Below are 15,198 nucleotides of genomic sequence, written 5' to 3'. Positions count from 1 at the left end.
AGTATGCATAGGACCCATTATTGATCAATGCATCAGTGTGTTCTTTTATGAATCCTCCCCGATGCATGACGGGGATCTTGAAGGCTAAAATCATGTGATCAAATGAACCAGAAAGTCTTCATAATTATTATATTATATATATTATTATTATCTCAAGACATAGGCCTTTTGTTTTCTGTAGATAATACATCCGTTTTCTTTTGCTGAATATATTCTCTCTATTAATATAAGATGAAACATTCAGTTGCAGATGACATTTCATTGCTGGCATATTTCAACAACTGCAAAAACAACAAACGTCATGTTTGCTCTTAAAACTCTTAATCTCTCTCACACTGTGCAATTGGCAAGCTGAGCCACTTTCTACCTCGCAGCCATCGCTTTCAGAGATGTAATGACAGCTTTAAAACAGTTTGTTGTGCACAAAGGGAAGGCGAGAGATCGAGCTGTACTGTCACCACGACCCCCGTCTGCCTCCATGATTCATTCACTCTGGTTTGTAGGTCGGTACCAGACGTGATTTCCCTGCTTTTGTAGGAGAATCGACATTCCCTGCATTGCTGATGAAATAAAAACATGTAGGAATAACTTAATAAAAACATAATGATATGCATAGCATCACCCCGTCCATTAACGGGATTGGCTCCTTAGGTTTGTGATGTCTCAAACCTGCCAATCTGAAAACGTGTTGTTCAGCCTGTCCTTGGTGCACTGCAGTTTAAAAGCAGACAGGCCCAGCCATGGAGATGACTGCTGATGTTGTCCCTGATATGTCTTGTAGCTCATGAAGAACACCACATGGAGATGTTTACAAGGTTAAACACTTGATTTTCACTGGAGGGGGTCTTTAACATAACGAAGAACCACCTGCAGTCATTTTCACAGGGCACTCGGCCATGGGTGATTACAGGTGATGATGGAGATTCTGTTTTAAAGCTCCTTCTCCAACCTCAGTCTCTCTCTCTCTCTCTCTCTGACTCCTGTCACTTCCAAATACCCCCTCCCCTCCTCTCCCCTCCCCTTCCCAGTTTTGCTGCTCTATAGCACTGCTTTCATCTCAGACCTGCCGAGACAGAACGGCAGCACAGCACTGGCCGACACGGGACTAAACCTTCTAAACCCAGAGTTAGAGAACAGAAAGTGGAATCACTGCAGAAGCAAACAGGCACTAGACAGGTAAGAGAAGCTTTTTCTACTTATTTAATATTCTTGAGTATTTCATTAAGGTAGTCTGATGTCTAGGATGTACGTTAAACTGTGCACATACATATGCATGCATAAATATGTGCATAAAGTTGTACTGTGTTTTTTGCTGAAATTCTTGACCTTTAAAAATAATTTCTCCTTAAATATTGAAATCTCATGTAGTACCTTTGCATGTTCTTTTCTTTCTTTCTGTCTTAAGCTTTGATTTGTGAGGATGATCATGGAGTCAGAAGCCTCTCCCGGTACAGACTGTGGCTCTGTATGCAACAAGTCCACAGCTCCGGAGGGCCAGGGGCCGCCGGTGTTAGTCGACGCCTGGCTGGTCCCCACTTTCTTCGGCCTCATCATGCTGGTCGGCCTGGTCGGGAACTCGCTGGTCATTCATGTGGTCACCAAGCACCAGCAGATGAAGACCGTCACCAACTTCTACATCGGTAACTTGTGTTAGTGTTATCTTTTTTCAGTGTGCAAGAACTATGTTTTTAAAGCCACACAGGTCGATAATATAGGAAGTGGGATTCTTAGAAAGAGTTTCTTTAGGAAATTGTGACTTTTCAAAATAAAATATAGATGAGGGGATTCTTTCTGCAGTACAGAAATGTAATAAAATTGAGATCTAAAAACATGTTGGATGCATTTCCTTCTTATTTGCAACATCAACATAGTTGGTGAATTATGAAAGGCAGAATGTTTTTGTTACTTTGTTATTTTTTTTCTCACATAAATGCATTTCTCCTCGACATGTGTTCTCTCTGTTTTAACGCTGACTGTCTTTGTTCTCTCTTCCAGTAAACTTGGCCACGACAGATATCTTGTTCCTGGTCTGCTGCGTGCCCTTCACCGCCACACTGTACCCTCTGCCCAGCTGGATCTTTGGGGAGTTCATGTGTCGACTGGTGAACTACCTTCAGCAAGTAAGATACACAAACACATAAACACACACAAAAAAAGTCCTAGAATTACTTAAAAAGAAGTAGCTACTATTTAGCATCATATTAATGTGACCAAAATAACATGATAGTCTTTCTTTAAAAATACATTTAAAAGTCCCATGAGTCGTTGTAGCATTATGGACACTATACTATGTGCAGAAAAACTACAATTATATGTGTAGCCACCGAAGTAATGCCAAAAAACCAGACTACATTCTTGCAAGAAAATTCAAACTAGTTATTTTCGTAGCTAAACAACGCGTAGATTCTGATAATAACTGCTATCTTTAAAAATGTGGGAAAAATGAGCTTATAATCGCACCGGTGGCTGCATGGTCACATCCTTAGAAAACATAAATTTTATGCCTCCAAAACCAGAAAGGAGGAGGGATTTTCTCACCTTGATACACAGTTATAAAAACTCTTAAACCCACTGGATAAACACTGAACTCCTACTGCTTCATGTTGTTTAAATTTTTAACCAGCAACAATTTACATGTGCATCAAGTTTTTGGCTGTCTGTATCATCCTCACGCCATGCACAGTTGACTACTCAAAGATCAAGCACTACAGGAGTGTAGGGCACTGCAGCGCATCCATTAAGCGCATGCTGGTGCCCAAGGAAAAAGTCGCTGAGCACCAGCATACGGATTTAACAGCACAACGTCTCAATCCAACAGAAGCATTATGCATTCATTTCTGCAAGGCAAACACATATTACCAACTTCAAAATGGACCACACAACACAAAGTCTAGTACAGTACAGATAGAAAGTGTGCCTGTGTGTGTGTTTCAGGTGACTGCTCAGGCAACTTGTATCACACTGTCAGCCATGAGTGTGGATCGCTGCTATGTGACTCTTTATCCTCTGCAGTCGATGCAACACAGAACTCCCCGCATGGCTCTGGCCATCTCCATGTCTATCTGGATAGGTATCACACAAAAACGCCAACAAATCACATATTAGAAGAAAATAAATTCAATTTAAGACCCTAAATTGTTCTGGAACAATGTACCAACTTTGTAAATCTGCAATCTTAAGATTATGATTGCTAACATCTTGCTCAGAGTCACGCTGTGCTCTCCAGGCTCCCTGCTGCTGTCAGTCCCTGTAGCCGTGTACCACCGTCTGGAGCCTGGATACTGGTTTGGTCCTCAGACATACTGCAGTGAGGTCTTCCCCTCCGCCCGCCTGCAGAGAGTCTTCATCATCTACAGCTTCCTGGCTGTCTACCTGCTGCCCCTGCTCACCATCACCGCTTGCTACGCCTTCATGCTGAAGCGTATGGGACAGCCCAGCGTGAATCCCATCGACAGCAGCTACCAAGTAAGATAAAAGAGTAACTGTCACCTGTTTTCTTCTCATAAAATCCACAGAGAACAGAAAGTGTTTCTGATCATAACAAAGCCTCTCTGACTCCAGCTTCAGGCTCAGGCCGAGCGAGCAGCAGCAGTGCGGGCGAGAGTCTCCAGGATGGTGGTGGTGATGGTTGCCCTGTTCCTCATTTGCTGGGGGCCAATCCAGATCTGCATCCTCCTGCAAGCTTTTGGCCTCCGCAGCTACGTTCTGTACAAGGTGATTTACTCTAATTACTACAATATCCTCTTAAGTATTGTTATGTGTGGATCTACTGTCACAGTAAAGCTCTCCCAGACAGTGAATGAGAAATAAAGCACTGTGGTGATGCTTTTAATTTGGAATCTGTCTGTTTCATCCACAGCTGAAGATCTGTGGTCACTGCATGTCGTACTCCAACTCCTCCATCAACCCGCTGGTTTACGCCTTCATGGGCAACAACTTCAGGAAGGCCTTCAGGCACGCCTTCCCAGCCGTGTTTGTGTGGCGCACGAGGGGGAGAGTGAGGGTGGGAAACATGGACACAGAGGACGGGGGAGAGATCGACCATCAGGCACCCAAAGGAGAAGCAGAGATGCACTTTCTTTCATCTGGGTCCTAAAGGTCACACTCCGCATTTGCACATTGTTTATTTATTTATAGTTTGTTTGTTCTGGAGATGAGAGCAGTCTGTATTATGTGTGTGTATGGTACAAACATACGCACACACACACAGACCATCCTGGCACAATGTGGACTAAATATAGAAAGTAGTAAGAACACCAGTAAGTGACAGATTTACACACATACACACACTGAGGAGCGCAGCCAATCCAGTGATCTCTTAAAAAGGACAAATCAGTCAGCTGCGTCTTGTGACCTCCACGAGCTGCTCAAATACAATTATCTTTGTCACATTTTTCTCATTTAGCTGCACTGATGCATCAGTTCACTCCATGTGAAAATGTTTGACCTCCTGTTACTATTTATCGTCATTAAAAGGTGTTTTTCATACAAAAATGACAACTATGTAATGATTCCAACCTCTTTGATGCCATTTAAATAATAATAATAAGTTTAAAATAATAATTATATTACTAAATCAGTAGTTTGAAGCATAGAAATGTCCGTATCCTTTCAGGGCCCGTTGATTTATTTGAGTTGACGTTTGTCTGCATGAGCGCGCGCCCACATTTTTGTGGTGTGGCACTGGAGCCAATCAGTGAATATCTGAGTCGATATTCACCAATGACAGCCGTGTACCAAACAGCGGGTCCTTGTGCTGCCTTCAGGTGATGCCGAAAATATCTGTATTTTCCCATATTCCAGCCAAGTATGAGCCTGGGTTATTGACAGGGTAGATCAATCTCTTGGACCCCTTCAATAGTCAGACGGCATTAAATAATATCGATATACATATTATAAAATGAATGTGATTCATACACCACACTGTGAAATGACTACAGAAAGTAAAATATGCTTATTGGTACCCACAGGTAGGCTACCTTCACTTTGAAAAATTGCAAACCTATCCCTTAACAGCAGCCCAACAGCACAGTACCCAGCTGTTGTGTCCTGTTCAGCATGTGTTTATATTGATCTCTGCAATTAGAAGAGCCTTTAAGTGTTTGTGCCTGTAGCTACTTGATATTTATGTGTTTTTTATTTCAATAAACTTAGCACTTAAATATTTGTTTTTAAAATATTTGTTTACACACAAATTAACATTAAAAAAATAGACATGTCACAATTTCTGCTAATATGTGCTGACTTGTTTCAGCAAAGATTAATAGATTAGACAATGTTAGATTCAACATAATGCAAGTATGGGCACTAAGACAAAAAAATTGCAGTTAAGCATCTAAGAAGAATGAAGGGACAGAAGCAATTTTAATTTAGCCTACAAATTAGTAATGGGAATATTAAAATGGTTCAAATATTTGGAGATAACATAAACATAATGATATACAGTGCAGGTTTGAGGTAGAAGTTATGACAAGATAAAAGGTGTATACGTATGTATTTTTAGAATATTTTACAAGCCAAAATAATAACTGTATTTAACCTACTTTTACACAGCCAAGCCTACTATATCGTGGTTCGATAAAACAAGCAGCGCCTGAACGCAACATTTTACACCTAGCTAGATAACTAGCATCCACGCCGCCGTGTGCAGGAGGAAAGCAGGAGCAGCAAACCCGAGGCTGAGGGGGAAATTATCATCCACGTCTCTTAATCAAACGAAGTCATATCTGTAAGCTGAAAACAGGACATCATTTTACGTCATGGAGCAGAAACAAACCATCAACTTCGGCGCTGGACCTGCAAAACTCCCACAAACCGTAAGTTTTACATCCTGATTTGTGGTGGGTGAAAGGGCTGCAAACGACAGATAAATATGATACAGCAAACAAAATTACCACTTTAATGATTATGTTTCAGGATATGTTTCCTGTGATAGAGGCTGTGTTGCAGATGCGTGTTTTAAACGGGTTTCCTCCTTTCAAATCTGTTTATATGATGCGTTTGATAACCATTAAAAAGCATTTATACTTTTACGGTGAATCTGCTGTCCATATCTCCCCCTCACTGAGACAGAGACAGGCATGTAGCTAAATGTGGGCTAATGTATGTTGTTCGTGGCTTGGCATTCACCAGAAGCTCCAACAGACTGAAAACAGAGTGTTGAGTTGCATCAGCCTCATTCATTCGTGTGGAAACCTGCTCCTTTTGTGCCTCACTGGCAGCAGCAGACGCACACAGCCTCTAGATGGCAGAAAAAACACTTCAGATTGCAGAAAATATATCAAAGCTGTAACCTATTATACACATTTATGGATAAAACGATCTCACAGTTATAAGCGATAACCAGTTGAAGGAGGCCAGCTTTGCTGTGTCTTCTGCAAAATCAAGTGACGTTCACGTCTTTGCTGTTGGCTCGTTCATTTGTGATTTCCTTCTATTCATTGTCCATCTGATTCCTTGTTGCTGCCCAAAATAATAACTTTATAAACCTCCTAAAAACCTGTCAATCTATAATTATTTCTGATGCTATTCGTAGTTTTTGACGTAGGGTAATACTTATTATGTTGCAGGTGCTGCTTCAGGCACAGAAGGAGCTCCTCAACTACAGTAGCTCCGGCATCAGTGTTCTCGGTGAGTAGGTCTTAAGAGGCTTTTATTAATTAAGTGATTGTTTATGATTTTGAAACAATGTATAGGTGTCCAACTGCACTTTGTTCATACTAAAATGTCACTGATGTGCTTTCAATTGAAGCAATGGGGGATAAAATATGGACCAAAAAAGGCAAACATATTTAAGTCTTTTTAGTATAAAGTCTTCACTTTATATTGCCCTGCAGAGTCCTTCCTAGCTTAGCTGCAGTGCAGGGTTAGCACATCAAGAAGGGAACGTATAATGGTAACATTACATCACAGTAATCTATTAAAATGTATCTGAATATGACAATAATCTGAAGTGATACAGATCATATTACCTTCCCCTTCGATAGCCTGAATATTTTGAGTAGTCCCTGTTCATATGTGCATCTGTTCATCTGCAATAGTAAATTAAACAGATTAATGATAGTGACAAACAGTGTTGTCTGCTCTCCTCCCTGTTTTCTGCTTAATCTCACATGTTTTTGATTCTGTCTGTAACAGAAATGAGTCACAGATCATCAGACTTCAACAAAATCATCAACAGAACAGAGAGCCTCATGCGAGAGCTGTTGTAAGTGCTGCCTGTGTTGTTTCACACGTGGCTCCTTCTCCTTTATCCTCTTCACGTCCTTCATTTAAATAAATGATCAATGCAGGACAATTGTAACATTTCCAAACTTTCATATCCTTTTGCAGTCTCAGCCCACAGAATGAGTAGAATGATGATATTGCCACAGCATTAAATACCTTAATATTCCCTCCTATATATGAATCCTATAGCTCTTTGTTAACATCGCCTGTGTCTCATGGCCTCACTTGTTCCCACATGTCAGCCTGTTGGTGGCTGAAGGCCAAAAAAGGTTTATGGTTAGGTTGTGTAAAGGTGGAGTTTGTAGGTCAAATAGGTGTGTCTCTTCATGTTATTAATAATATAAGTTTAATCATGAAGAGTTGAACCTTACTGTTCTCTTTGCAATCTTTCAAGTCAAAATGCTTTTTATTGTTAAGAGCTTTATAACTTTGTTTTTAATGTGGTCTTAACCAAACAAATGTAGTTAGCAGGAAAAGATGTAGATGACAATAATATTTACTTCAACATTATTTTTATTTTACTATTTATTAAATGTGAATGCTTAAATTAGAACATCTCATCCACAGCAGTTTATCAAGTACTTCTATAATGTGTCTGTTGTGGATATGTTGCACACTTTACGGTCTGCAGTGTTTAACACAGTGTCTCTTGTCTTCACAGAAATATCCCAGACAACTACAAGGTGATGTTTCTGCAGGGCGGCGGGTCTGGACAGTTCAGTGCAGTTCCTCTAAACCTGATCGGCCTAAAAGAGGGAGGGTGTGCAGACTACCTGGTGACCGGCACATGGTCAGCAAGGGCAGCAAAAGAAGCAGAGAAATACGGCAAAGTCAACGTGGTCCATCCGAAGCTGGATTCTTACACGAGTAAGCCTCCGTGTGCACGGGGAGATGTCTAAAGCTGTTTGTGGGAACGCAGAGGAAGAATAATAATTCCCAGTTTTTTTGTTTTAAAGTTCAATGTCATTACAGTCACCTCTTCATGAAGTATTGTCAGCTCATATGAGTTGGTCGTTGTCATTCACAGTGCGTTAGGATGGTCCCTTTACAAACTCTGGCTGTGTATCCAGGCTGTTGCGTAAGAAAACAATAGACCTGACTACCAGTGAAAGCCTCTGGAATGTGTGCAGCCTTTTCCACATGATTGAGGTTTTCACCGGGCCTTTTGTTCATCCTGACCTATGAAGGCAGTTTACAGTCTTGTAGGACTGGATTTAGTTGTAACGATTGAACACTTATTGATACATTGTCAGTTTTTTTAACAACATGGCTCTGGGGATGTTGATGTTGGGCCACCACTTTGGTCCAGATTGACATGTGTTAACTTGCCATGACATTTTGTAAAGACGTTCAGGGTCCCAACAGGATGAATTAGTCTGACTCCGGTGATCCCCTGACTGTTTCTTTAGTGCCACCAGCAGACTGACATTTCAGGTTTAAAATAGGATAAGATTATGGAATGTATTTACAACTATAAGTCGGATTGCATTTTGGTAGAGGTGTCTATAATGCCCAGAAGATTAATCAAGTCTCTGCCTTTCTGACTAAATTCAGATGCTGACCATGGTAATAATGCTAAACATCAACATGTTAGCATTGAGACTGTGTCACAGAGCTGCTAGCATGTCCGTAGACTTTCTCTGGTTTAACTTTGTTCTGTTGTTGCTCCTTCCAGAAATTCCCAACCCCAGCAGCTGGACCCTGAACCCCTCAGCCTCCTACGTGTACTACTGCTGCAACGAGACGGTCCACGGCGTGGAATACAACTTCACACCTGAAACAAATGGGGTGATCCTCGTCAGCGACATGTCCTCCAACTTCCTGTCAAGACCTGTGGATGTGTCCAAGGTGAGACTGATTAAATTTTCTTATATCATCGCTATACTGTTAGAGAAAGATACAGTTTAGCCTGACAAAGTACAGACAGCTTAGACTGAATAACATGGAGTTTTTTTCCTAACATGTTGATGGTGTAATTACAGACAAAGTCTTTTAACGTGTCGTCTTGCTTTGTGTAGTTTGGGCTGATTTTCGCCGGTGCTCAGAAGAATGTGGGCTGCGCCGGAGTAACCGTGGTCATTGTGCGAGAGGACTTGTTAGGCCACGCTCTGAAAGAGTGTCCCATCGTGCTGGACTACAAGGTGCAGGCTGAAATGAACTCCCTCTACAACACACCGCCCTGTTTCAGGTACAGACTTGCCTCTCTTTTAACTCCAGATGGTCCTATATATATGTAGTGTACAGACATGAGAGTGTACTTCATATTCACATTAAACATTCTCAAACTTTAACTTTGTGATATTTAACGTATTTGTATCTACATCTTCAGTATCTACATCATGGGTCTGGTTCTGGAGTGGATCAAGAATAACGGCGGCAGCGCTGCCATGGAGACGATGAACAAGCAGAAGTCCTCCATGATTTATGACATCATCAGCGCTTCTAACGATTTCTATGTGTAAGTGTCACAAAACCTCAGCAGCAGATATTAATATAGGAAATTCCTCATCCAAACAGTGAAGAAACTGATTCAAATTATGAATTAAAACATTTGTTAAAACTACTTCCTGCTGTGTCCAGGTGTCCTGTGGAAGACGCTTGTCGGAGCCGCATGAACGTACCATTTCGTGTGGGGAAGAAAGAAGGAGACGACGCCTTGGAAAAGAAGTTTCTGGAAGGTGCAGCAACACGTGGAATGATTTCCCTGAAAGGACACAGGTGAGCGTTTACGAATACTAAAACCTACTTTATTACTATTTATTAAGGGTTATTGGAGGGATAACTGGATCTCAATGTTTTCATAAGTAAGTATATGTAAAGTCAGATAGATTTTTTTTTCTTGTAAGGAGTCTGTTACAAAGTTACTTCTCCATTTGTGCCCCTGAAACATGACGCTCTGTCTCCCCCTGCAGGTCAGTGGGAGGGATTCGTGCATCTCTGTACAACGCTGTCACGCTGGAGGACGCTGAGGCTCTGGCCGCCTACATGAGAGAATTCCTGAAAGAGCACCAATAAAACAGACCTGACTAAAGTCAGCTGTATTCACACTACAAGAGCTTCACATTCCAAGAAAATAGTTTAAACAAAAGATTTAGTTTGATCTGGAAGGTGCACCTTTAGATGTTTTGTAACATTGTTTCTGATAAGCTTTAACCGCTGCTGTCGCCAGTAAAGTCTTAATTACATCTGTGTTTCATAGAATTACCGTTTTAATGAATTTGTGGACTAACAGGACTTTGATGTACATACTGTAGTTTATCCTCCATATTTGTTCCAAATATTTTTACATTCCAGTAAATGATGTTTGGCAATCCTTGTATTTTGCAGTATAATTTTTTGTTACAAGGTTGCTTTACTAACAACCTAAAACCAGTGTCAACAAGTGATCATTTCTCACTCCTGAGAACAGAGAAGCAGTGTCAAATACAGTATTCAAACTGATGATGGCCTGGTGTCTATTTAATGGGGAATGTAGTTTTATTTACCCTCTGCTCTTAAGATTAGCCCTTATTTATCTCTCTAGCTGTATCACAAACTTAAAGCTGCTGTGAGGAGTGCTTGGCTGGTTGTGACACAGACTGAAATTAATACTGGTGCCTCTATAAGAGCTACAAAGGCAAACAAGACTATCAGCAACAAGATTGATTTTATCTTCATAGTTATATTGAATGCCTGTAACTGCTGTCGGGGGGTTGGCGTCGGATGAGGGGATTAACGTCGCGCTGCCAAATCAGCCTTTTTTCCACTGCAAAGATTGAAAGCAAGTGATATGTTTGAATGTTAAAAGAAGGCAGGATGAGATTTTTTGTTAAAAAACACTTCTTACACATGTACAGGACAAGATCACCAAAGAGATAAGAGGTATCACTTTGTCAACAGGGGGCGCCAGAATCAACACAACCCAAAAGTTCCTCAAAGGAGCTTTAACTTGAAAAATTGTGAGATCAGAAGCAAAAAAAATAAACACCCCGAAGGACAAGAAAATAAAATTCTAAAAAATAATCAAGAAGACAAAAAAACAACTACTCCGAAATTATTATTTTTTGATCTATTTTGAATTCGTCGGAACTCAAAGCTTCAAAATTCACGAGTCGGGCATTAACTGTATTTTATGTCATAGAAACAGTGTGAAAAATCTTTTACACTTGTGTTGACCACAGACCGTATTTCAGGGGTCTAACAAAAAGCTCTGACTGTGATACGAGGAAACCAAAGAACAAAAATACTGACTCTTTTCAGTGTTGCAGGAAGTATTTCTGGAGCTATCTATCGTGGTAAATAGATTTTTTTTTCCATCTCCGTAACAACTCAGCGACTCCCTTTGCTGAGGAAGGCTACTCGGTGTGCTTTTTGTCCACCTGCTGCTTCAAAGGTCAAGAAAGAAGCTGCCAGCTAAAACAACAAAATGTCTGCATTGCTTGATACAGATTGTGGGAGCAAAGTGAGAAGATGCTGTTTGTTATTGGCGTAAACTAACCCTTAAACCAGCAACAACTATCTTCTATAGCTTTAGGCCAACATCAAATGTGTCTCTCCTGATGCGTACTTACTGCAATGAAAATAAGCCCGACTTCAATAAAACAACCAAAGCAGCTCTTAATCTTTCTGCAGTGATGTGTAACTGTCTGCCGGGGTGTGTCAGCACATTGAAAGTTTCATCCAGATAGGGCAGAGAAAAATCGGTTTTCAGCCTCGAGTGTCTCTTAAATAATAATATGCAGCACAGCTACTTTACAAGCACAGTTAGTCTCTCTCCTGTGAGGTTAAACAGTCACCTCCTACATCTCCACTGCCCGCTGGCAGCAGAAGCAGCTCAGTATGTAGGAGTGAACGGGTCCACATAACACCAGCAGGGCGGCAGGACGGCTTCACGGTGAGAGAGACCGTCCTCCATCTGGATGTCCAGAGGCCAGTTCTCCTCTGCATCCGCCCTGCTGAGGCTGTTCTTCAGCACCAGGAGGAAAGAGTGGCTCTGACCCTGACCTCTGACCTCCCTCGAGGGGAGGCAGGAGGCGGCAAAATGAGAATTTTATTACCGGGATAAATGACAACGAAGACATAAAGGCTGCTTAAATACAAAATGATTATGTAGGTTTGGTTCAGAATAGTTGAAACAAATATGTTTTGTGTTCTGTCTATTTTTTGAGACTTTACAACTTTACATATGAGTGTCATGACCAACCGCCAACCTGCCAGCAGCTTTTCTTTACCTCCTATTTCATCACTCAACATCACTCTGTCTATGAAAAACTAAGAGTTCTCTGGCTTATATAACTTTAACAATGCAATAGACACTTAAACAGGCCCAGTCGACCATGATTGAAAAATATTGGAATTTATACAACTGTTAGTTCCGACTTAATTTGATCAAACACTCAAACACGTAAAGTTTACTTCAAAAAAAAAAAAAAGAAGAAACAGATGACTTTTTGAAAAGTAAGTAAAATAACTGAACTGTGTCAAGAGATATGAAATGATTATGTGTTTAGATGAACATGCTTCATTTGAGTCAGCTGCACTTTTTTAAAGATGTGAGCACTGTGAACCTGAGAAGTAAGACCAACTCAAACCACTCTTTTATTTATTGTTAAAGTAACTTAAATTAATTAAGTAAACAGAACTCATTCCATTCAGTGTATTGAACTTAAAATGAGTATCTTGAACTAATCAATTATGTAAGATGAACTTAGTGAAGTAGTTTATCTCGGCTTAAACCTCTCCTGTGTCAACTCATTTCAACTGAGGAAACCGATTACCTTCAACCTTTAAGTTGCATTAACACAAAACAAATACCGTAAAGTTCGGTGTACGAGACGCACTTTAATACATTTTTTCATCTTTTCATAGATAAATGTATAGTTTTTTTCAATAGCTTCCATGTCATGTGACCCAGCGTCCTCAAACGAAAGCCAGATGGTAACACTCACTTGGACAAATAAGAGACACACCTAATCACTTTGGATTTTATTGCTGCTAATATTTTATATTAATATTTTTATGTAAAATGTTATGGTTTTAAAAAAAAAATTCAATGACATGCACCGTCATGATCGCCGTTGCAACCGCCGCCCTGACAACAACCAACGTTACCGTAGGCTGCCAGCTAACACTAGATACCGCACTTCTTAGACTAAATAAGTTTATGTAACTAACTGTAATCAATAACTACAACTTAGAGTGTCAAAATCAATGAGTCAGTACCACAACAATCATTTTTGAGTTACTGCTAATTCATTGGGATGAGTTATGTCAAATTTCTTTGAGGACTGAGTTCAGTTAACTTACTTCTTTTATTAAGACTGACTGTTAGGTTTTACAGTGTGTGTATCACTCCGCCTCAGCCAGGTGTACTGTTTATTAACATTACAGGAGACCTTGTATGTCTATGAAGCTGGCACCTCTGAATGACACAGCAGACTCTTACTTCACTGGTTGATGATAAACTATAACATACAGATAAATGTACATGATCTGTGGTAACGTGTAGACACAGAGTGCGGAATGTTTGGGTTGCCTGGCAACAGCAGTTCAGTTACAGTTAAGATGTGGAACTAGTTGAGTTGGTGGAGCAAAAATAATCTGCTGCTGATTGTTATTTTTTCACTACTATTTGCCGCTTGTGTAACTGTTGTATAAAATCAGCATCACACTCGAGGTCGTGATGTTGGACGGCTGTGATTCGGTTGTAGGCACGAGGCCGCAGGTAACATCACTTCCTGTGATAATGCTTAATTTTAGAATAACACAAACATGGTTGATTTGATTTCAATCTGTGTTTAAACATAAGATTAGAGGATGAAGATCACATGTAATGGTGTAGCATAAATGAACCAGTCGAGAGATGCATGCTTCGCTGTCTGTCGTAACTTTCTAGATAAAAAAGCATTTATTTAAAACATTTCTAATGACAATCAATTCATAAACACGAAGATTCATATATAATAATGTTTCTATGGAGATGCCATATTTGTGATGTTGTTAACAAGCTTGAACAAAGATGAAACTAAAAGGTGTTTTTGCTGCATGTGACCACCAGGTGGAGCTCTGCATCAAGTAACTAAGTAAGTAGCGCTATCAAACGGGGTCTGACTCCTTTATTAGTGATGCCTGGTGATGCCCACCCCAATCTATGAGGCTTTACTGGCACTATATTAGAATTAAATCATGTCACCAAAGAATATACAGAAATAGATTCACACCGTATGGTATCCCTATTGATCATAGGTAATAAATAATATGGTAATTAATACAAAAGACATGAATTAAAACAAGTAATTACTTAAAGAAAGATGGAAAATTCATAGATTGTGTTCTCACATTCATGCCTGCATGATCACAGACGCACACACGCTGACGCACACACACTGATTCCTGTGGTTTCCTCTGATAAGGTCAACTCAGCACCACAGGCGAAGTGTCCTCAGCTAAAGAACAAAATCAGTATCCTCTCCAAAAACACACACATCTCTGCATCATGATGTTTAGACCAGAGAGACTCGCTGTCTGCCAATCCTTCTACTGGAATATATCCACACTAGAAACAGAGACGCATGTTATTTACAGTTATTGCCGTAAGAAATGCTATTATTCACTCTCTATGAGCTGCTGACTTGTGAAGTGGGCCTGATCATGCTTTACAACTCTCTCCCTGAATGTCTGAATGTGTGACATAAATGGATATTGAGCTATTAACCTCGCAGCCTCTCAGCATGTTTTCAGCCTGAGCATTTGTATTATGTTGCAGCCCACACCTGCGGAAGAAGAAAAATCCTCTCAGTGATATTTCTCATTAAGTTATTTCTCCTCGTAGATTTAATAAACCTCTTAAAACCCAGACGATCATGAAGTGTGACTCTCTTTCCAACGAGCCGGTGACCCAAGCAGGAAAAAAAAAGTACCCAGCTATTTTTCTTACTTTCATTTTGAGATGTAATGAAACACAAGGTAAAGTTGATCCAGGAGTTATTATTT

At 40.3% G+C, this 15,198-nt stretch overlaps 2 protein-coding genes across 2 annotated transcripts; both read left to right on the top strand.

Annotated features, from left to right (window-relative positions):
• Positions 1-734: 734 nt before the first annotated feature.
• Positions 735-4,117, top strand: kiss1rb (KISS1 receptor b). The gene is made up of 7 exons (XM_069682531.1): positions 735-1,176; positions 1,406-1,640; positions 1,996-2,120; positions 2,935-3,070; positions 3,227-3,465; positions 3,562-3,714; positions 3,860-4,117. Exons 2-7 carry the CDS (start codon positions 1,421-1,423, stop codon positions 4,094-4,096), a joined length of 1,110 nt encoding a protein of 369 aa, XP_069538632.1. The 5' UTR covers positions 735-1,176; positions 1,406-1,420; the 3' UTR covers positions 4,097-4,117.
• A 1,517-nt stretch (positions 4,118-5,634) lies between these two features.
• psat1 (phosphoserine aminotransferase 1) lies at positions 5,635-10,658 on the top strand. The gene is made up of 9 exons (XM_069683271.1): positions 5,635-5,816; positions 6,570-6,630; positions 7,138-7,207; positions 7,889-8,094; positions 8,903-9,075; positions 9,246-9,415; positions 9,557-9,685; positions 9,808-9,945; positions 10,140-10,658. The coding sequence occupies exons 1-9, from the start codon at positions 5,760-5,762 to the stop codon at positions 10,240-10,242; spliced, it is 1,107 nt and encodes a 368-aa protein (XP_069539372.1). The 5' UTR covers positions 5,635-5,759; the 3' UTR covers positions 10,243-10,658.
• The last annotated feature ends 4,540 nt before the right edge of the window (positions 10,659-15,198 follow it).

Source organism: Semicossyphus pulcher, unplaced genomic scaffold (genome assembly GCF_022749685.1).
Source record: "Semicossyphus pulcher isolate SPU_LCO1_2020_fin unplaced genomic scaffold, fSemPul1.0.p SCAF_6, whole genome shotgun sequence".
In the NCBI taxonomy this organism is placed as follows: Eukaryota; Metazoa; Chordata; class Actinopteri; order Labriformes; family Labridae; genus Semicossyphus; species Semicossyphus pulcher.
The sequence above is the reverse complement of the archived record's forward strand: the minus strand, read 5'-3'. Positions and strand labels throughout refer to the sequence as shown.

Coding starts and splice junctions, on each gene's coding strand:
- kiss1rb (XM_069682531.1), top strand. CDS start 1,421: ATGATCATGGAGTCAGAAGCCTCTCCCGGTACAGACTGTGGCTCTGTA. Junction 3,071..3,226: donor CTCCATGTCTATCTGGATAG/GTATCACACAAA, acceptor TGTGCTCTCCAG/GCTCCCTGCTGCTGTCAGTC. Junction 3,715..3,859: donor GCAGCTACGTTCTGTACAAG/GTGATTTACTCT, acceptor TTTCATCCACAG/CTGAAGATCTGTGGTCACTG.
- psat1 (XM_069683271.1), top strand. CDS start 5,760: ATGGAGCAGAAACAAACCATCAACTTCGGCGCTGGACCTGCAAAACTC. Junction 7,208..7,888: donor AGCCTCATGCGAGAGCTGTT/GTAAGTGCTGCC, acceptor TTGTCTTCACAG/AAATATCCCAGACAACTACA. Junction 8,095..8,902: donor GAAGCTGGATTCTTACACGA/GTAAGCCTCCGT, acceptor TGCTCCTTCCAG/AAATTCCCAACCCCAGCAGC.